Source organism: Cryptomeria japonica, chromosome 3, assembly GCF_030272615.1.
Source record: "Cryptomeria japonica chromosome 3, Sugi_1.0, whole genome shotgun sequence".
NCBI classification, from domain to species: domain Eukaryota; kingdom Viridiplantae; phylum Streptophyta; class Pinopsida; order Cupressales; family Cupressaceae; genus Cryptomeria; species Cryptomeria japonica.
The window spans coordinates 840853223-840877099 of NC_081407.1; the positions used below are offsets into that span (position 1 = coordinate 840853223).

The following is a 23877-nucleotide window of genomic DNA, read 5'->3' on the forward strand; positions in this document are numbered from 1 at the left end:
TGTCTACAATAGTTGCTAGCTTAATGATATACTAAGTAATTGGTCCATCTGGGGAATCATAAAATTGTTTGAAAGTGCATTTGATCAAGTGTCTCTAGCATAACATGTGAATTCATCCTATTTAGTTTATTGGATCCACCTATTTGTCCTTTATAGCCCATTAGATACTACAAAATAATGATATGCCTTCTACAAGAGATTTACAATAAGCTAAAATGTAATAATATTATTCATGTAATATGCGCAACCTTTTAATTCTTGTAATTATATGTGAATCCTTTGATTATTTAGAAAAAATGTGTTATGAGAAGGTAGTTGTGGACTCTAACCACCTTACATGTGCATAAGACATGTGTGTTTGATGTCTCATGCAGATATAGGACAAGTATGACTAATGTGTCACGTGCAAGTGAGTTAGGTGTCACAAAAAGTGTATACATGTGTCTCATCCACATAAAAAAAATAAAGTTACAATTTAACTAGTGTAAATATGGTTTTGACTAAAAAAATGCTTAAAGCTAACTAGTTTGATAGCGTCCCTATTTACACCAACATGTCATATCATGATGTGAATTCATCTTGTTTAGTTAAGGATTGTTAAATTATGCCTAGTAACAAAGGTGATGATATATAAGTTTGAACTTGTCTAGTATGAAGTGATTCAATTGTGGTTATAGAATGAATGCTTGGTTCTTGTGCTTAAATTTGCAAGTGTGTTTGTTTCAAGATCATTTTGATTTATCCAATTGCTCTACAATCAATGCCTCTCTTACTATCAGCCAATTTGTTAAATGGCGATCTCTCTATCTAGTTTATAGTAGTTTTTGGGTTACTTGCTTTGCCTTGACTTTTAGAGGATTATGTACATGTACTTGAGTTCCATGCAATTTCACAAATCAACATTAAGACCTATGTTGAATCTTGTGAGAGACAATGATTGTTTTATTATTAGAGAGGTGTGCTTGTGGGAATGCAAACAACCTATGTATATCAAAATCATAAGAGAAGTGATCTTTATCAATATCATCTATTTGTATCTTTTGGTACATATGCTATCTTACTGTCTATCTGCTTTGTATGAGATCTTATATATTTGTTTGAAATTGTCACACAAACATGATTTATCAAACTCTATCTTATAATCTTTCTTTTACCTTATCAAAGCCTCAAGAAATACCATCCCAAATTCAATACAACAAAAAATATATAAGATTATGACCTCTCTTATCAAATGACCCACTACTATCCACTTTCTAAATATTGATTTATTCTCTCTACCTATATTATTCCGTGTGAGATTGGTGTCAATAATAATCTCTAAGAAAGAGGAGATACAATTTCAAGAGCCAACAAAGATACCAATGGCTTAAATTAAGCATGTGAAGGGGGTCACCACGATCACAAGTTCGAAACACTAGCTCTACCTCAAACTACAATGATAGGACTAAAAATATATTAGACTAATCAGCCATAGGTGTCTTCCATTAAGTACGAAGATCATTACAGCATGTCCTTTCTTCAATTACATACGTCAAGGGCATGAACAAATTGGATTGCAAATTATATCTGAAAAAAAACCATCCTTTATTCTTAGTTAAAAAACTCTGCAACGTTGTTTCTTTTATTGTTCATAAATTCTACATGGACAAACATTCAATATAATATGGGTGTGTCAAAATCGATTCTGGAGGACTCACTGCTGAACAGAGAGGTGCATCTAAGCTATACATCGTCACGACATAAACATCTTATAACTTGTAAACTACATCCACTTAACCACGTAATGTACATGACCAAAAGGAAAACCGGTGGCTCTTGAACAATAGCAAACACCATAACATGACTAAACAAATGGAACTTTTGCATGCTCTATGAAGCAGAAGATGTAGCTGCTTCTTCCTTCTCCTTTTCAACAGTCTCACTTACTTCTGTTTCCTCAACAACAGCTTTGGTTGTTTCAGTCACCACTTGGGTATCTTTTTTTTCTTCAGATACTGTTGTTATTGTCTCTGTTTCTACTGCCACCTCTTTAGCAGTAACAATCTCTTCTTCCACAACCACTGATGGGGCCTCTTCATTGCTAACAAAGGGAGAAATCTTCTCAAACAGAAATGCAATCTGCACAGACATGGAAGCAGCCCCATATTTATCTCCTGTCTCCTTGAGGACTTGTGCTCCTGGGCAGCCTACAACCCACAAACCAAATATATAAGAAAATTTAGAATTGTAACAGATGATATTGGGTACCCACAAAGGAAAACCCATTGATATATATCAAGAGAGTGAATTTAAAAAAGTATTGGAATTCAGTTTTTTTATTTGGTGGGTGTTCACCTATTTCTACGAGGCGCTGCAAGAGATCCACAATAGCCTGACCCTGCTTCTTCACTCTTTCTTCACTGGGCTCCTTCAACAGCATCTATAACAAGCATGATAAACCATGAGTCAAATCAATGGAATAATTTTACATGAAATTTTCAAATTTTCATACTGTGTGATCATTTTTAGATCAACATTTTGAATCATATTCATCAAAATGAATTATCATCATTTTTACATCAACATTTTGAATCATATTCATCAAAATGAATTATCATCGAAATAAATTAGAACCCTCAAACATAATACATCATCAGAATGAGTTAGAGCCAGAAAAAAGAATCAAACGTGATATATCATCAGAATAAGTGATCTGATAATGATATGTGAGCTGATAATATGATCACATATGGAAGATGGTTAAGAAATTATCTGTGGCCAGATAAAACTGAAAAAAGTGATTAATTGCTATAAAACAGGATGATCTGTGGCTATATACAATAGATCAAAAGCGATTAATTGCTATAAGACAGGATGATCTGTGGCTAGATAAGATAGATCATGGATGCATATTAAGATCTGTGGTTAGATAGATCACAGAACAGTTTTAAGAGCCAAAAAAGAGCACGGATAACATTTCTTGAAAAGAAATCCCCATGTCATAGGTGTATAGGTTATTAGGAGCATTGAGAATAAGTGTTACTAAGATACATCATATAAAAGTCCAACAAATCTCAAGAGTTTTAATGATAACAAAAGAAATATAGTCACAGAAAGTTGGATCCTATATGGTTCAGCTCACCTTGGTTTCAGGCTTGGAATCCTTGTATATCTCCACTACCTTTGGCTCCAACTCAGCCTTCTTCTCTTGGATCTCATTTTCAATAGACTCCTGCATTAAAAATCAAGCTATTAACAATCACACAACAATCAATCTGATCCCCATGATTGACATAGATGGATTCAAAATCAAAACATGGTAATGAAAGTTAAATTGCCTTGGACTGTTCAAAGGACTTGGCAGCTTCAACTGCTCCTTTCTTGGGACCTTTGCCAAAGTACTTCTTGATCCTTGGCAACAGCTTTGCTTTCCAGTAAGTCATGTTTGAAACTCTTCCTAAATAGCACACAACAGCAATTGACCTAATAAATATGAGAGCTGAGAGCTTTTCCTTGATGCTATTATCAGAACTCTCTGCAATTTATGAATGTATGAATATACTCACTCTGCTGTTATCTTCTTAAAAACTTAAGAAAGGGCAAACTTAAAATGAAGAGAAGAGTAGCTGTAGGCCTGGAGACAGCGATGGTGACAGACAAATCCAGACAAGCTCCACGCTGGCTGTTACTTCAATACTTTCCTTGCTTTATTTTATTGCACAGCCTTCCAAGGAGCATAAAATACACTGTACAAAGTAAAGGACGAAAAATCAGCTAATATGATCTGGCCGAGAACATGGTGGGGCACTTGTGATTCTTTAGTCCTCTAAGGAATAGGTAATAACTTTTTTCAACATTACTTGTTCCCTTTCATACCCGTTGAAATTGACTGTCATATCACCATGTTTTAAGGAAAAAAAAAATTCAATACAAAAAAAACTTTGTTGGAGGAGTAACCAATGAAGCCATTGAGCAAGAAACTTGCTTTTCTTTAATCATCTTAACCAGAGTCCTCCATGAAAATAGGCTTTTTCTTTTTGTTTTAAGGGTCCCATTGAAAACAAAAGTCCAAAACATGAATGTTTTTCTTAACGTTCTAAACCCCACACTATTCATGACTATTGTTCGTAACGTTACAAACCACACAATGATGATTATATATATTTTATCTGGAGTTTATATCAACTACTCTGCGCAATAATTGATACTAAGCAAGAAGAATCACCATAGTAGGATTAGCTGTCCCAAATTGAAACGACACGTTCGATGGCCATCACAAGCTTTTCATAGGTGGCATCGCTGAGTGGATAAGGACTTTGCACTAGAGTACATTTAATTGCACATGATCATGTTGCCTACAAACAAAGTGGTCTAGCATGAGGACTCTTCATCCATGCACCAGATCATGCACCACTTGCTGTGATGGTACTAAATAAATGGCATTAACATGTCAACACAACTTGCATCCCTTTTAACATACTTTTTGTTTTTCGAGTTGGTTTGATGGTGAAGAATTTGTATTATAGTTTTTAGTTGGTATAATGGTGAAGTGTTTGTATTTTGGAATCAAAATTTGTACACTTGAAAGAGATCAATTTTTTTTTTTTTTTTGAATATATCTTATTTAACTTTACATTAATAAAGATAAAATAGTACAAGATTCACCAAAAAAAGTTAGGAGGTAGAAAGGCACACCCACAAAAGTATTAACAAAAGGACCTAGCCCTGAAAACATCCAAACAAATTTGTACTCTTGAAAGATATCACATGTTCCTTTTTTATGAATATGTCCTATTTAACTTTGCATTAATAAATATAAAATAGTACAAGATTCAAAAAAAAGACTAGTCCGGTAGAAAGGCACACCCACGAAAGTGTTAACAAAATGACCTAGTTGTGAAAACAACCAAAAACATTTTACTCTTGAAAGATATCACATGTTTGAATAATCCAGAAGATATGATATGTATGTCTTGTATTTGAAGTAAAATTAAATGTTTCCTATTAAAAAAAAAGACTAGTCCGGTAGAAAGGCACACCCACGAAAGTGTTAACAAAATGACCTAGCTGTGAAAACAACCAAAAACATTTTACTCTTGAAAGATATCACATGTTTGAATAATCCAGAAGATATGATATGTATGTCTTGTATTTGAAGTAAAATTAAATGTTTCCTATTTAGTGGAAGTATATGATAGCCCCCACATGCTATAAGTCACGCATAGATATACTATTGTAGATTTAATAAGACTATTTCTTTTTTTTTCATTAGTAAAGTTATTGATATATTACAAAGTGTTTAGTAAGTATATAAAATAGTAAAAGATTAAAAAAAAAGACTAGTCCGGTAGAAAGGCACACCCACGAAAGTGTTAACAAAATGACCTAGCTGTGAAAACAACCAAAAACATTTTACTCTTGAAAGATATCACATGTTTGAATAATCCAGAAGATATGATATGTATGTCTTGTTTTTGAAGTAAAATTAAAAAAAAGACTAGTCCGGTAGAAAGGCACACCCATGAAAGTGTTAACAAAATGACCTAGCTATGAAAACAACCAAAAACATTTTACTCTTGAAAGATATCACATGTTTGAATAATCCAGAAGATATGATATGCATGTCTTGTATTTGAAGTAAAATTAAATGTTTCCTATTTAGTGGAAGTATATGATAGCCCCCACATGCTATAAGTCACGCGTAGATATACTATTGTAGATTTAATAAGACCATTTCTTTTATTTTCATTAGTAAAGTTATTGATATATTTACTTGCAACTACACCCTAACGTTCAATGGGTTTATAGGTTCGAGAAGAAATTGTAAGAAGACGAGACAAGGGTTGTGAGGGTCTCTATTAGGACTTTTAGCATATGTGAGATGGAGGAGCACAAAAAAAGAAGTGAGCATTAGGCTATTTAAATTTGTGGTAACCTTCCTAATATTACATTTTCAATATTTGATGGTATCGTTAGTCCACAAAATTGCCAAAGAAAGTTGATTTGGGTTGTTTGACTACTCAAACACCTTTTCCTTGTCATGCAGTGATCCAGTTTTAGTTTCATGATTTCATGTGTGTGTGTGTGTGTGTGTGTGTGTGTGTGTGTGTGTGTGTGTGTGTTGCTCTCTCTTAGCTATCCAGCCATATAATTCCTTTCAATATTTGATAATGTTAAGTTCTTCATCCATAATTTCTTTTGTTACTGTGTTTGTTTTTTGTCAAAAACCAACATCTTGTATTTCGGCCATAGATTTTACCTATTTATCAAATTTTAAAATAAATTACGTTTTAAGAAACTAGACTCTATTCTACCCAATTTTAAAAAAAATTTTTAAAAAAATTGATTAGTTTTCACAATTTTTTTGGGGGAACACGCTCAAATTTTTGTTTTTCAGGATGTGTCCACTTCGGAAATTTGTAAAAATTCAAATATTCATAAAAAAAATTAGCCAAAAATTCTAGCATAAAATTCAATATGTTAGCTACTTTCTCACTAGAGCAATTTGCAAAATTCAAAAAAAAAGTTAACGTTTTAGGGGCACCAAAATTCGTGTTATGTTATGTTTTTTTTGAAAAATCAAGACCAATAAATGTGGTGCCCCTTTTTGAAACCCTTAATCTCCACCATTTTCAAAACAAATTAGTAGTTTAAAAAGAAGATTCAAATTACTTCAACTTTTGTTCTTGTTGCATCTTCAAATTGTGAGTATACCTATCTTCAATTTCTCATTGAAGTTCAGACTTTGTTGATTCCATAAAAAAGTGGCATCTTAAGACCCCTTTTTGGTCCCCCATTTTTGTACACTTACCAATCGTGTGATTATACCACTTGTCATAATCATATGTTATATTATCTCTCACCTTTGCTTTTATTAGTATTTGGTAATATAATACCCATTGTTGCTTCTCTATTGTGTGTGGAAGGTTATTTGGTGTTACAAATTATTGGTAGTCATGTAAGCCCTTGTGTTGATTTCAACATGGTATCAAAGCTTTGATCCTTACAATCTTCTTTATTTTGGAGAGATTATGCTATCAATTTTCGGGGGTACATCTTGGTCTAGATCTAACATTATGGATGGGTCTAGAAAGTCCAAACTTGTTAGGATCAACTATAAATATGATATACTTTTCTTACAATCAAATCTAGTTTTTTCTACCCCCTGTCGTAGTTGTATGATGTATACATATCTTGTCATAGTATTGTCAATGTTGATTGTACTTTTTTATGAAATCCATTTTTGAAGTAGGTGATAAAAATTATCACATTACTTTTTTATTAGGTTTTATATAAAAAAATATTGGTATGGGGTCCATAGACTCCTATACCCTATTGACCTAGTAGGAAACTATCTGCAAATATTGCCTATGTAGTAGGCTAGTGCAATCAATTTTTTTGGTGTTAAGCACCTAATATCTAGCACCAAGCACTTGTGCCAAAATTTATGCCCAAGAACTAAGCTAAGTGCTTAAGTGCTTAAGGCAATACTAATGCTATTCCTTGTATCTATAATGAAACATCCACTTGCCAATAGGGCTACTCAATCCCCACCAATGATCCACTTACATTGGACCATGTTGATGGTTCTTTTAACACAACCAACTCAAGTAAATGAAGAAAAATCTACTCCTAAAATGATGATCAACCTTGGTAATCAATCAACTCTAATGTCCCTTTAGTGTTATGTTAGGTCCTGATAAGGTGGAGCAATGATGCAAGAGCATCCCTGGTTCATGGCAATCTTGCATCAACCAAAAATATTTTCTTTTCAATTTATTCTTGTTTTGCAGTTTTAGCATTTCATTTTGCGTTTATTTGCATTTGCTTACCGGATCTTGCGAAGCTGGATTTTGATGGTGGACATGTTCATTTTCCTTATCCTTAGTCTACGGGATGTTTGGATCTTTTCCCGTCAAGTTATTGTTTTCAGAATCTGAGACAGTTTTCTATCTCAGAACACCAGAACCACTTGGACCTATTTGCTATTGGTGAATCTTACAGATCATTTACGTAGCTTGCAGAGCTCCACTTCATTGTTTCCAACGTTCCTTGGCATGTGGTTGACCTTCCCTTAGGTCTACACTTCATCCTATGGATTTTCAGGATGGATCTCTCTGGCGGAGGCCGACCTTGTTGTATTACATATTTCATTTTGTTCATCAGCGATTGTTTCACCTTGGTCCGATGGGGATCACCCTTGATCATATATATCAATGTAACTAAGCATTTAGAATCAAGTTTTAGAAGATAGAAGATAGATCTGAAGGTTAGGAGGTCCGGAGTTTGCTCGCATTCTTCTTGAGCCCAAATGTGGCATAACACGCATGTTTTGTACTCAGACCTGCGAACCGAATCTGTAAGCCCGAGTGTTGCTAGAAGTAACTGATTTTCATGATATAATATAGTTTGTCTCTGCATTTCCTCCATCACTTTGAGTTGTTTCTGATGTGTAACTCTTGTTGCACAGTCTAGACTGTTCTCTTTGAAGACCCTCTCACCATGACTGCACCAAGTGGTATCAGAGTGAATTTTTGTTCTAAAGATTGCAGAGTCTTGTTTGATTTTGTTGTAGGGTAGAGGATTGAGGATCCGACCTACAGCTATAGAGGATTGACGTAAAGATGGCCCGAAGAAATGCTATAAATGGTGGAGTGTATGGAAATGTAGACCCTACTATGATGGAAATGTTGAGAGGAATTGCAACCTGATTGGAAGCTGTTGAAATGGACTAGAAGAGAGGTCAACATGTTGAAGATGTGAGCGAAGATGAAGAAAAAGAAGTGGTAGATGGGGGAACAAGGAGCAAATCCACCAGGGAACGATCCAGATGAAGAAAGGTCTAGAGAGAATACTAGACCACATTTTACACCACCATATTATGATGGCAAGTTGGATTCTGATAAATTACTAGATTGGATCACAGAGATGGAAAAGTATTTTAATTTTGAAGGCACTGTAGTAGATAGGAAGTTGAGATATGCTTGCACCAAGTTGAAAGGACATGCATCTTTTTGGTGGGAACATTTGCAGGTTGATAGATAGAGAAGAGGTAAAGAGAATAACAAATCTTGGGAGTGAATGGTTAGTAAGTTGAAATCGAAGTTTGTGCATGTCGATTATCAAGTGAATCTGTTTTGAAAGTTGCAGAACCTATAACAGAAATAATCTAGTGTGAAGGAGTATACTGAAGCATTTTACAAGTTGAATAACAGATCTGGACATGTTGATGATGAGATTGAACAAATTGCTAGATATTTGAATGGGTTGTGGATGTCTATACAAGATGAACTCAGTTTAATCAAGTTACAAAGTGTTGAGGAAGCCTACCAATATGCCCTGAAGACAATAAAATTTGAACAAAAGACATGAGCATAAGCAAAGAGATAGAGGTGGAAGGTTTTCTAGAGGAAGATTTCAAGGATGAAGAAGCTATTTCGAAGCAAGAGGACCTTGTAGAAATCAAAACAAAGACAAGGAATTTAGCAAAGATGGTAGTTCATACCTGAATGATGATAGATTTTTTTACCAGAGAAGAGAACCTGATGGATACTGGAACATGAGAGTTATGGAAAAGAAGACAGAAGACAAGATAAAAGAGTGTTTAGAGGAACCTTCTTTAAGTGCAGAGGAGAAGGACATTGTGCTTTTGATTGTAAGAAGATCAAAAACACTAGAAGGATAGAATTGGTGGAAGAAGACCATACCGGATCAGCTAATAAATCAGAAGATGGAGAATTATTGGTGATGATGAGAGCTTTGTGTCATACCGAAGATGATGAGGAGCCCTTGTAGAGGAGGAATTTGTTCAAGACCAGATGTAATCTATCTGGTAAATGTTGTAAAGTTATAATTGATAGTGGTAGTTCAGATAATCTTGTTTCTGAGGAGATGGTGAATAAGCTGAATTTGGAAAGGTTGAAGCACCCTTAGTATTATCAGATAGCATGAATTCGGGATGATCATAAAATAATACTGAGTGAACAATATTTGGTGAAATTGAAGATTGGATCTTACCATGATGAAGTTTTGTTTGATATTATACCTATTTATATTTGTCATATCTTGTTGGGTAGACCTTGGCAATATGATAGACAAGTGATACATGATGGAAGGAAGAACATATACACTATTGTTGCAAATGGGATGAAGTAGACCTTGTTACCCTTGGAGGAGCCTCTGAAAATCGAAGTTTGTACCAGTGCTAGAATCCGTTCGGTGGATGGAAGAAAATTCTTTGATGGGATGAGGCATGTGAATGTGTGTTTTGCCTTGGTTCCTAAGAAGACTGACAATCCAGAGCATGAAGAAGAAGAACCAGAGGAAATAAAGGAGTTGCTGACAAAATATGGAGAAATCATTTCAGATAATGTAGCTGATAGATTACCACCTGTAAGGAGTATCATTCATTGCATGGACCTAATTTTCGGAGCTAGTTTGCCTAACAAAGAATCACATCGGATGATACCAGCAAAGGATGAGGAGTTGAATAGACAAGTGAAGGAATTGTTGAGGAAAGGTTTGATCATTGAAAGTTTGAGTCCTTGTGCAGTACCAGCAGTGTTAGCACCTAAGAAGAATGGAGAATGGAGGATGTGTACCAACTCTAGAGAAATAAACAAGATCATAGTGAAGTATAGATTTCCCTTGCCTAGGATGGATGAAATAATGGATTATTTGAGTGGAGCCAAATACTACACAAAGATAATTGAAGAGTGGATACCATCATATGAGAATCAAAGAAGGAGATGAGTGGAAGACATCATTCAAGACAAATGAAGGATTTTATGAATGGTTGGTGGTGCCTTTTGGATTGATTAATGCACTGAGTGCTTTCATGAGGTTGATGAATGCAGTATTGAAGAAATTATTGGGTAGGATTGTTATTGTGTATTTGGATAAAATTTTGATATACAGTAAGAGCAAGGAATAATATATGTTTCATTTGAGACAAGTTTGGTAGAGATTGAGAAAAGAGAAGTTGTTGATAAACATTAAGAAGCGCAGTTTCATGAAGGAAGAGTTAGTCTATTTGGGATTTGTGATATTTGCAGATGGATTGAAAATGGACCCTAAGAAGGTAAGAGCAATTGTTGAATGGCCTACATCGGAAACCATTGGAGAGGTAAGATCATTTTATAGATTGGCTAGTTTCTACAAAAAATTTATCATAAATTTTAGTTCAATTTGTGGCCCTATGACATAAGCAATGAGAGGGGATAGAAAGGATTTCAAGTGGACAACTGGAGAAAATAAGAGCTTTGAATTATTGAAACAAAAGGTGATAGAGCAGCCTATGTTAGCTTTACTAGATTTTAGAAAAGTATTCCAAGTGGACTATGATATGAGTGTGAATGCAATTGGAGCAGTATTGAGTCAAGAAGGAATACCGGTAGCTTATTTCAGTGAGTTTTTGAATGATGCAAGAAGGAGATATTTTGTGTATGATCGAGTGTTTTATGGCATAATTCAAGCATTGAAGAAGTGGAGGCATTACTTCTTACCTAAGGAGTTTGTGTTTTATACCAATCATCAAGCTTTGTAGTATTTGAGTAGTCAGAGTTAGTTGAATCAAAGACATATGAAATGGGTAGAGTTTTTGCAGAGTTATACCTTTGCATTGAAGAATAGAAGTGGAAAGTCAAATAAAGTTGTTGATTTATTGAGAAGAAGGAGGAACTTGCTGATAGAGATGGGAGTGGAGGTATTAGGTTTTGAGGAATTGAAGAACTTGTATAAGGATGACCCAGATTTTGCAGAGCCTTTGAAAGCTTGTAAGGAACCAGATAAGGTAGACAAAAGTAAGTGGTTGGACTATTTCATTCAAGATGAGATGTTGTTTAAAGAGGAGTTGAGTTGTGTATACCCAGAAGTTATATGAGAGAAATTCTGATAAAGGAGAAGCATAGTGGAGGATTAGCCAAACACTTTGGAGTTGATAAGACAATGGCATTAATTAGTGAGAATTACTTTTGGCCTCAGATTCATAAGGATGTCAGGAAATGTGTGCAGAGTTGTAGAATTTGTCAACTTGCAAAAGGTAGTAGTCAAAATGTCAAATTGTATATGCCTTTAACAATTTCAGAGAAACCTTGGGAGGACATGAGCATGGATTTTATCCTCGGCTTGCCTAGGAAATAGAGAGGAAATGATTCTATATTTGTGGTGGTGGGTAGATTCTCAAAGATGACACATTTCATACCTTGTAAGAAGACAACAGATGCAGTACATGTTGCTGACCTATTTTTCAAAGAAGTGGTGATATTGCATGCATTACCTAAAAGCATAGTTTCTGATAGAGATACTAAGTTTGTTGGATATTTTTGGAGAACACTTTGGAAGAAGATGAAGACAGATTTGAAGTTCAGATCTATAAAGACAGATTTGAAGTTCAGTTCTACAAAGATAGATTTGAAGTTCAGTTCTACTTTTCACCCATAGACTAATGGGCAGACAGAGGTAGTTTATAGGAGTTTGGGAAATTTACTGAGATTCTTAGTGGGAGAGAAAACTAGAAATTGAGATTTGATTCTTGCGCAAGCAGAATTTGCCTACAATAATTTAGTGAATAGGAGTACCAGAAGAACATATTTTGAGATTGCTACCGGAGCACACCCTAGAGGCTTATCAGAATTGAGAGACATCACTACTAAAGATAAAAGGAGTGTGGAAGAAGAAGGATTTGCAGAGCATATGAAGATAGTGCATACTCAGGTTAAACAACATTTGGAAGACATGAATAGTAAGTATAAGGAGAAAGCAGATGAAAACATGAGGCACAAGGAATTTGAAGTTGGCGATGAAGTAATGGTGTATCTAAGAAAAGAGAGATTTCCAGTTGGAACCTATAATAAGTTGAAGATGAGGAAGTTTGGACCCTGTAAGATCTTGAGGAAATTTAGTTCCGGAAATGCATATGAAGTGGAGTTACCGGATAGTTTGGGTATTTCACCTATATTCAACATTGCAGATTTACATCAGTATCATGAGACAGAATTCAATGAGGATAGTGTAATAGACTTGCAGAAGCAGATACCTCAGCAAACACCCGACCGGATTTTGGATAGCAGAATTGGGCATAGTACCCAGAGCAACCAGTACAGAGAGTATCTTGTGAAGTGGAAAGGCAGACCAGTTGAAGATTCATCATGGATTTCTCAGGAAAAGGTAGAGCGTCTTGGTTTTCCTCTGACCACAACAAAGTGAGGGACTCACTTTTTCAACAACCTTGAATGTCTGATGCAAGAGCATCCCTGGTTCATGGAAATCTTGTATCAACCAAAAATATTTTCTTTTCAGTTTGTTCCTATTTTGCAGTTTCAACATTTCGTTATGCGTTTCTTTGCATTTGCTCACCAGATCTTACAGAGATAAATTTTGATTGTGGACATCATGTTCATTTGCCTTATCCTCAGTCTGCGGGATATTTGGATCTTTTCCTGACAAGTTATCACTTTCGAGATCTGAGACAATTTTCTGGCTTAGAACACGGGAACTGTTGGACCTATTTGCTATTGGTGAATCTTGTGGATTATTTGTGTAGCTTGTGGAGCTCTAGTTCGTTGTTTCCAATTTTCCTTGGCGTGTGGCTGACCTTCCCTTAGGTTTGCACTTCATCCTATGGATTTTCTGGATGGATCTCTTTGGCAGAGGCCGACCTTGTTGTTTTACACATTTCATCTTGTTCATCAGTGATTGTTTCACCTTGGTCCAAAGCGGATCATCCTTGATCATATATATATCAATGTAATTAAGTTTTTAGAATCAATTTTTAGAAGATAGAAGATAGATTTGAAGGTTAGGAGGTCTGGAGTTGGCTCGCATTCTGCTTGAGTCTGAATGTTGCATAACATGCATGTTTTGTACTCAGGCCTGTGAGTCAATTAAGCTCGAATGTTGCTGAAAGTTGTAACTGATTTTCATGATATAATATAGTTTGTCTCTGCATTGCCTCCATCAATTTGAGTTGTTTCTGATGTGTAACTCTTGTTGCACGGTCCAAACGGTTCTCTTTGAGGACCCTTTCATCATGACTGCACCGACCAACTAAGCAATCTATGTGATATGTTTATCAAGGACCCTATGCTTGTAAATATGATTCCAAATAAAGTGTACATATACAAAATAAAATCTATAATAATAGTATATATATATTAAATGTTTTCAAATAGAGTTATAGTTATTCTACATTTAACCTATTCCTAATCCACTTTAAACCCAAACTAGATTTACTCCTAAAAAATTAAATTACCAATAAAATATCAAGAGATATTAGAATTTAGAGAAATAAATATAGAAATAAATGAATAATGATATACTTCGTTTTAACCGTAATTCTGAAATATTTGATGAAACCCAAAGTAGCTTATAATATTGTAATCAATATTCAATCAATTCGATATTTTGCTAAGTTATTCAACATAAAGAACATAAAATAATAATACATCAAGTGCCTCTACATCAACCTCCATCTCCAATATTCTAAATTCGTAGATTGGGAACAACAACATAAACCTCTCCCATGACTTATCTAGCCTCTCCATCAACATTGCTCTCGAAAATTCCATGAAAGTATTCTTTTTTCCCTTGAGGAGAGAGGCAAGCTCTCCTTGGCCTAAAACTTTTATCTAATACACCTTGACTACTTGCTACAATTTCTTATTGAGTCTTTTTTTTTTTTTTATAATGTCCTCTAGTTGAAGGTGTTGGGAGGTTTTCCTTCTTAACATCTCTCTCTGTTTGGAAAATAGAAAGTGGTGAAGTTATGGTCAGAGGGTCTAGAATGGACTATCCAACCTTGCAGCCAAACATATATTGAAAGAAAACACACAATTGAATGTAGAATGAAACAACAACATTTATTGATGAAAATAGAATGACAACATGTCCATAGGCCTTCACATGCTCCATACACTTGGCCCATTGGGGCCACATGCAAGCTCACAAGCTACCATGGGCTTATTACAATGATAACATTAGACCAGGGGTTTCCCCTAACTATCCTCCCCCAATACTGTTGATTCTTTCCTATGCCTCTTGATGTATTTAAGTACTGATCCAAATCACTAGAAGTGATCCACGTTAGCCTCCTAGGTCCCAAAGTTGGTGTAACATGTGGTTAGGTACCAACTGTTGCAAGAAAATATCAATGCAAGTGCGAATAGGTTCCAACCTATTTGGATGTCGCTCACCCCCAGATCAATCACATGGCCTACTCCCTTTGCTTTGTGAGGTTTTGGAAATGTCTACACATTATTGGAATTAGGTCCGGTCTAGGTTCTTTCGAGATGCTCCTACATTAGACCCCCACAATTATTTAAAAAGTGTGCCTAGGTTAGTGCAAGAAGTTGAGTCCACTTTTTTGGCAAAAAAGTGGAAGTGTTTTCCTCACGGGGGCTTCACTAGCTAGGCAATATTATATCACGTTCATTCATATTAGGGGGTTTAATATCCCAAAAATGAGGGTACAATATATTGCCTATCGGTAAAAAAAGGGGATTTTTTAATTCAAGCTATGAAAAAATACAATATTTGGCAAAAATAGGGGGCTTTTAATTCAAGCTATGTATTGGGAGGGGGTGACAAAAAATGAGTTTAAAGCAATATTTTTTTAAAATAGGGGGATTCTTTAGTATGCCATGAACGCACGTACTATAACCTAGGTTCACTAAGTGAAGCCCCTGTGGTTTTCCTTGATTTTTCAGATTTTTCCACATTTGACCTAAAAATTGAAGCACTTAGAGATTGAAACTTGAAAAAAGTCAAAAATACAAAATATAGCACTTGGAGTCTACTTTCCAAATTTAAGTAATTTATTCTAATACCTAGATAATTGAAATTGACTTTCAAAGGGGATTTCTAAAAAACCACTTTTAAAAAAATGCTTGTTTTGGGACCATACCATGCACGTGTACTGCTAACACTTTTGGACACAAATAAAAGTTTCTTTTCAAACTCTCCTAGGAAATGATGTGTAACACACTGAAGATTGATGAGGATATTTTATTGTTTTTTTAAAAAATATTTTTTTAATTAATTTTTTGTTGACCCTAATTATCATTTTAAAAACTTGTGTACGACTAACATAATTTGACCTAAACTTTTCATTTTTTGAATTTTTTTTAAAATTAAAAATAATTTTGTGTAGATTGATGACATATAGTTTATTTTTCAAAAAACATAAAAACAAAAAAGTTATTAAATAAACAAGGTAAATTGATATTTCAAGTTTATGGACTAGATTCACTACAAATTAATTGGAAAATAAAAAAACAACCAAATATTTTTTAAAAATTACATATTTGGAATCTACATAGTGTAATCTGAAATGAGTTTTAATTTTGCTCAAAAATAATGTGATAATGGGCATCAAACATATGCCAAAAGTCAGTATTTCACCATGTCATTGATACAAACTTGTACTTGTAGGTCCAAGGCTAAGGGTTGGGCATTCCATACCTTTCTTGAACCAAAAACTGATGCACATGGCAGGCTCTATTTTCAAATTTAATAACGGGGCTCTGTTATTTTTTTTGCCTCGGGCACCAAAGCGTAACGGGGCCACGTTCCTAGTGGCTCACTTTCCAACACATGCACTTCCTCCTAAGTGGGAGTTAACTTTGTGCACTTACCCACCTCACATGCTTCCAAGTGTGCTCCAAGCTACTTTAGTTCATCCTTTAAGACCTAAGTTGCATCTTCCACTGACTTGTCTCTCCATTTAACCAGATATTCCGTGTACTCCTTGTTGGCTTGATGATGATGATATAGTTGTAATAGGTTGTTTGATGACTTTATTTGTGTTGTCATTGATGGCAACCATGTTTGTTTAGTCATCTAGGTCATCTAGACCAACCGATATAGCTTAACTGGTAGTGGAATCAGTTAGACAACAAAACTGCTAAGTTGTCAACCAGTAAACAGGAACAAAGTGATGATAAAGTGACTGGTGTAGATGATTGGTGAAGAGTTAGACATTTTGGTTTTACAGGAGTGTTGGAGACATGAACATGCACCTATGTTCCAAACCACGTCAACAGATTCGGTGTATTGAGAGAGTTATGATGGATTTGCCAGTCATAGTCAGGAAGAATAGAGAACCAATAGAGTAGAGTTAGTTTGATTGGTAACCGGTAGACTTATTGTTGTGTTTTTAAGTTATGAATTATTTTGTCAACAAGAGAAAAGAGTAATGAGCGGGAAAATGTAAAAGATGACTAGATTCAATGAACCTAGGGAATTGTTCCAAGGTTCTTAACCGACCTAACAAAATTCTTTATAAGGAGGTGTAAGTTGTATGATTTCATGTATCAAGAGTGAGATTTTGATCGTGCGGTTGAAGGAGAAGTTAGGTATTGATGTCTAGTCGGTGATAGAAGTTAAGTAGAAGTGGATCTAATCACACACATAGGTGCTAACTTCATATCAGTTGAACTTGTTGTCTTCCTAACAATTGCAGCAAGAAAATCCTCTAACAAGGTCACTCCTAACAGGGTGCGGTAGGATCCTAGCGGGTCTGAAGGTGAAATCCTCTAACCAGGTGACACATTAGCTTGTGTTTGTAAATCCCAGTAATGTGGGTAGCTCCTAACCGGGCTGGGTCCTAACAGACCTTATTATATAGCTCTTAACTGGGCTAAAACACTCTTAACCAGGTGTGCCCCTGACAGGGTGGTTGTATGACCTTAACCGATCAGATCTCTATACTGCAGTTAGAAGATCCTTGTGGGTACTAATTTCCACCATGGTTTTTCCCGGTTGGTTTTCCACATCAAAAATCATTGTGTTATGGTTTGCATGCTTTGTTGGATGTTTGCTTATGTGGTTATATTTCTTGCATGCTTATTGATTTTCAAGTTAGTGAAAGTTGTTATCAGATTTATTAAGTTTTTGCTTGCACTGATTCACCCCCCCTCTCAATTCCTTATAGTTTTATCACTCCTTATTTTGGTCCTTGTACTCCTTATTTTGGGTCTTGTGATTGATCTAGCTATTGAGGATTTTCTCAATCTAATTTTATTTGATGCCTATGGCAACTGTTGTTGATGTAATGCTTCAATGTCATCCCCCTGTGCCCCATGAAATTGGTAGAGATTTGCGATGTTGAAGATTGGTGAAATTTTTACCCCTTCTGGTAATTCTACTTTGTAGGCATTTATGTAGCCAAACTTCCAAATGATCTTGCAGGGTCCAAACTTCTTCATCCTCAACTTGTTGTACATGCCTAATGGAAACCTCTTCTTCCGAAGATACACCATGACTTCTTGGACTTCAAATTCTTTCTATCTTTATTTGGTGTCAACTCTCTCCTTGTATTGGATGTTCATGCTTTATAAATGTTATCTGACTTCCTTGTGAACCTTCTCCATGTGTTTTGCAAACTACTATGTTTCTGCAGTATTTTTACCTCATGGGTCATTATCCTTGAGTTCAGTCACTCCCCTAGAGTGAAGTCTAGTAATGATTTGAAATGGTATCCTTCTAGTACTTTGATTCACTAAATTATTGAATGCAAAATCCACTTGTGGTAGTATTAGATCCCAATTTCTAGTTTTATCTCCTACCAAGCATCTAAGCAAATTCCCCAAGCTCCAATTCACTGACTCGGTCTATCCATCAGTTTGTGGATGAAATGTTGAATTGAATTTTAGGTTTGTTTGCATCTTCTTCTAAAACATCCTCCAAAAGTGTCTGGTAAACTTGGTATCTTGGTCTAAGACAATTCTCTTTGATACTCCATGGAGCCTCATCACCTCTCACAAGAATATATTAGCAATATGAACTACATCAAGAGCTTTCTTACAAGGAATGAAGTGTGACATCTTAGATAATTGATCCACCACCACAAAGATAGAATCATGTCCCCTCTACATCCATGGTAATACCAACAAAAAATACATACTAATGTCTTCCCAAGGTCTTTAAATTGAAATTGTAAGAGGCTGATACAATCTAGCATTTTGGCTAACCCCTTTTGCTACTTGATAGGTCTTGCACTCCTACACATATTTCTAGACATCTTTGTAGATTTGAGGCTGGACAAATATTTCCTTCACCAATGCCACTATTTTGTCAACACCAAAGTGCCCTACCACCACTCATTAGTGAGTTCAAAAGGCATGACCAAACACTCATATGATCCTTCATTTGTCTTGAATGCATTCTTCCACTAATCTCCCTCTCGGATCTAGATCTAATGGTGTCTACTCTTGAGATCTATCTCAAGTGCTGAAGTATCTTGCACACTCAAATAGTCCATTACATCATCCATCCTTGGCAAAGGAAACTAGTATTTTATTGTAATCCTATTGATGGTTCTTGAGTCGGTATATATCCTCCATTCTCCATCCTTCCTTGGTGTCAAGACAATAGGTACTGCACTTGGACTCAGGCTCTTACACATCAATCCCATCTCTAATAATTCATGAAATTGTTTGCTCAACTCTGCATTCTCTGTTGATTTCATCCAATGTGCTTCCTTGTTAGGCAAATTTACTCTCACTATCAGGTCTATATATTACTCTAGATCAATGGTATTCCCTCCAGAACATTCTCTAACACAACATCTTGGAACTATTTGAGCAACTCTACTACTTATCCTTTTGGTAAATCCTTCTTTACACTGATATCTATAGTTTCCCTACTATTACATTTACTTGGAATGAGTGTGAAACAAGTGTTCTCATGCTTTAGTCCATCCAGGAACTTCCTTCCATCCACTAGATAGATCCTTGCACTACCACATACCACCTCCTTTTGTTCTTCTTCCAATTGAATTAGGATATGTTACTTTCCCTCCTTGGTTATGGTGTAGGTGTTATTTCTCCCATCATGTATAGCCCTTCTCTCATATTGCTAAGACCTCCCTAGCAATAGGTGACAAGCATCCATTGGCATGATATCACATAATACATCATCTCTATATGAACCATTGTGTAAATTGACTAGGCATTGTTCACTTGCCAAAATTTTGTGATCATCTTGTATAGAGACAACTTGGTATGAGTTCTTGTGTTTAATCCTCCACCTGGAATTAGGTTTGGTCTGAGTTCTTTTGTGATGATCTTGCATCCAAAAGAGTTTGACTAAAATCATAATCTATATTCTTGTTTAGATCTTCCTTAGACATTTGATTACATAGATTTGAACCTCTTGCAATACTATTTTACCTACCATCTCAACCATTTTCTCTTCTGAGAAAACCTCATTAATTTTATGCAAGGGGCTTTTTATCGATTTCTCCTTAAACATGTTCAAGTAGGGACTTTAAAGATCCATATTGCCCTTATAATCCAACAACTTTTGACAATAAAGGCTACCTTTCACACACTCCATACTACCTACATCTTTGATTGTGCACTTTGTTGAGATTTCTTTTTCTAAAATGATTGGTAGGGGACAATTAATAGTTGGATTTGGTGGTGGATCTTGATATTCATTATTAGGTTGATCTTGACTAGGGTAACATAATTGATCATTATTGCACATCGGGTGTATGCATGAAGTTGCGGTACCAAAAAGTTGTCACACTTCAAAATAAAATTTAAATTGTCATAAGGCACGCGCAATATGACCTTTTCAAACCACAAAAAAATAGAAGTCTACATTTTGGATGCATTCTGCATTCCCAAACCCGCGTTTTGGCGATTTGGCGTGCCATTTCTTGTGCTCACCCTTTGTATAAGCTTGATATTGGGCACTAAGTTGTCCATCTCTCATCAAAATGCCACCACGACATTGAAGAGGTATGCATTTTTGTTTTCTTATTGTCATTTTTTTATTAATTTGAAGATTAAACTAGGTTTCTTGATTTAAATCTATTTTCATTATGAGGAAATGAGATTAGACAAGAAAATGTTGAAAACACTCAATCACCTCCTCATGAAGACCATATTGAAGAAGAAGCACATCAAGAACCTCTTACAATCCCTAGACATGCCATAGGTACATAAGAAAACCTATTAGGTCAAATAGAAAATAGCCAAAAAGAGCTTGAAGGTTTAATCACAAGGCTAAAAGATCCCACTGGAACAAACTCCCATAGGACAAACCTTGCCAGTTCTTTGCAATGTATTGTATCTCACATACAATCGGTGAGTGGGCAAATAAACTTTTTGGACAAATTATGCTGACAAATTATCATATGTGGCAATGAAGAAAAAGAAAATTAATAAATTTGACTTGTGTGCTCTTTTTACGGACCCTGAAACGAATCAACCTTTACACCCTGGATGTAGGAGATTCCCTAGTCATTGGTGTCATCATGAAGGGATTAAGAAATTTTTTTGGGATAGGTGGTGGATGGTATTTTATCAACCCCCATGCAATAATCATGAGGTACCCCAATACTTTTTGAGAAAACTGTACTGTGAGCTTGTCCTTAATGAGATCCCAAATTATTTTGATTTTCTAGATTTCCAAGGTAGAGGTGGGGGTTCCTTACATGATAGAGAGGGTGCACAGCCTGACCCAAATCTCCCATCAAGACCCTTGGCCAGACCTATGGTGGAGCATGTTATTACTCCTTCCATTGTGAAGGAGAGTGTTGAGGTCGAAACTCTAGACTCCATTAGCTCACTCACACAGACCCTTATATAGTATGCTAGGCCTCTAGTAGAGGGTGATGCAAGTGATGATGGTAATTCTTCTAGGCATCGAGTTCCAGCTCATTTTTGTCGATCTTGTGGTTCTATTTTCACTTATGATCCTAATAGTATTGAGAATGCACGTGCACAAGCGAAGTTTTCTACAGAGAACATTGTCATGACAATGTTGAACGAAACATTTGGCATTGATACCCAGGTGAATTTCTTTACAAGTTCATTTCATTCTTTTTATTAAATCTTATATGGAAATTTAAGAATATATCTAAATTGGTCAATTATTATGATAAAAAAAACAAGGTCAAAGTGTTCACAATACTAGCAACATTCCTGCAGCACCCTTTTTCATGACTTCGTCGACTCCACGGGTATACAATGAGTGAAGAAATATAATTATTATATGTAGATAGTTGAACCTTATGTGTGATTTTCTAATTACTCATTTTGGATGTCAAATAGTTTGATGCTAGAGCTTCAACATAAATACCTCACGGTGTATTTCATTGACAATCTTTCACCTAGGTAAGCAATTTATCTTTAATGTTGTTATTAAATAATATAGATAGTTTTGGTGATTGATCAATATACTTTGTTTAATTTTCAGATGTTGACATTAGAGAATCCTCCTGTTGTTTGCACGTCAATGGAGCGCGGTGTTGCTGCAACAGTAGCAAGTTCAACTGCTTTGACAGAATTATGAGACATATTTGTAAATTTAGTAAATTTAGCATTACATTTGTTATCTTAATAATATGTTTTTGAAAATTTTAACGACACTTTTAATTAGTTTAATTTATATTGTGATGCCTACAGGAGGGGCTTGTCACTCCAGATCATGAACGTGCACCTGTCGTGGATGAACATCATGATTATTTGTATGCGGTAAGTGACTATTCTATTATATGTCATTCTAAAATTCAATTTTTGTATATGATAACATCATTCTTTTCATTGTATTAGGTGGAGTTACAAAAAAATTTGGAGAGGAGGTCGAGTGGGCGTACTCGAAAGACACCTGCATCATATACATCTCCATCCCCGTGACAGGAAAAGATATCTCATGATATGTTTCCCTCCGCTAGAGGGAAATGAATAGAATAGGGTCCTATGTTGTATGCCTATAGAGCAATTTTGAACATATGTTTTGTATTACGAATATGTGACATTCTATGTCCATATGGCTTTTGGCAAGCTCCTATTTAACTTTATTGGATATCATGTTGTATGCCTATATTGCAATTTTGAACATATGTTTTGTATTACGAATACATGACATTCTATATCCATATGGCTTTTGGAAAGCTCCTCTTTGACTTTATTGGATACCATGTTGTATGCCTATATGGCAATTTTGAACATATGTTTTGTATTATGAATATTTGACATTCTATGTCCATATGGATTTTGGAAAGCTCCTATTTGACTTTATTGGATATAATGTTGTATGCCTTTATAGAAATTTTGAACATATGTTTTGTTTTATGAATATGTGACATTCTATGTCCATATAGCTTTTGGAAAGTCTATTTGTCTGTATTGGATATATTTGATACTTTTATCAGTATACAATGTTTTATGGATTTGTAGTTTTTTGGTTAATGCAAATCATTTATCATGGTTATCCATAATTGCAGTACAAATGATTAAATGAATAATTGCACAAAGTTTATTGTTAATTAAGCTTTGAACCTAAATATGTGTTTGTAATCCAAGACACAAGCTTATAGGGATCAACACAAATTCAATAGTTATAGTCAAAATAAGATTATATAAGGGAAACATGGAAAGAACCAAAATTAGACAATGTAAGACACCATTGTACCAATACCCATTCTAAAAAAATTGCATAGCCCATACACTTCTATTCATCTAATGCATACCCTAATAGAGCTACTTTAAATGACTCCCAACAATTAATAATACTTAAGAGTATTTAGGTCTATTAATCTAATGCATAGCCTAATAGAGTGTCATAGCATGCTCCCATAGGATCAGATGACTCATTCATATGTCTCACGGGTGTCGAGAAACATGTCGTCGAAGTTTGACAACTTTCCGTGCTTTGAGCACTTAAATGGGATGGTCGGTAGGGTGTGACCCGCATTGATCGAACAAGTTGGAGAGAAAAATGAAGGCATTCCTAGCGTAAAATTGACCACTTGGATGCGTACGAGCTGACAATTCGATGCCGCAACGAGTGGATTGAAAGTTACAACATTGTGAAACTTTTCATTGAACTCATCTGACGCTTTTTGTCACAATAGAGAAAGTGTCACCACGAGCAAGTGGATCTGAT

At 35.3% G+C, this 23877-nt stretch overlaps 1 protein-coding gene across 1 annotated transcript; it reads right to left on the minus strand.

Moving 5' to 3' along the window:
• Nucleotides 1-1567: 1567 nt before the first annotated feature.
• On the minus strand, nucleotides 1568-3688 carry LOC131070034 (plasma membrane-associated cation-binding protein 1). The gene is made up of 5 exons (XM_058005585.2): nucleotides 3546-3688; nucleotides 3318-3436; nucleotides 3122-3211; nucleotides 2335-2419; nucleotides 1568-2186 (listed from the first exon to the last, which is right to left on the minus strand). The coding sequence occupies exons 2-5, from the start codon at nucleotides 3420-3422 to the stop codon at nucleotides 1870-1872; spliced, it is 597 nt and encodes a 198-aa protein (XP_057861568.2). The 5' UTR covers nucleotides 3423-3436; nucleotides 3546-3688; the 3' UTR covers nucleotides 1568-1869.
• Nucleotides 3689-23877: the final 20189 nt, after the last annotated feature.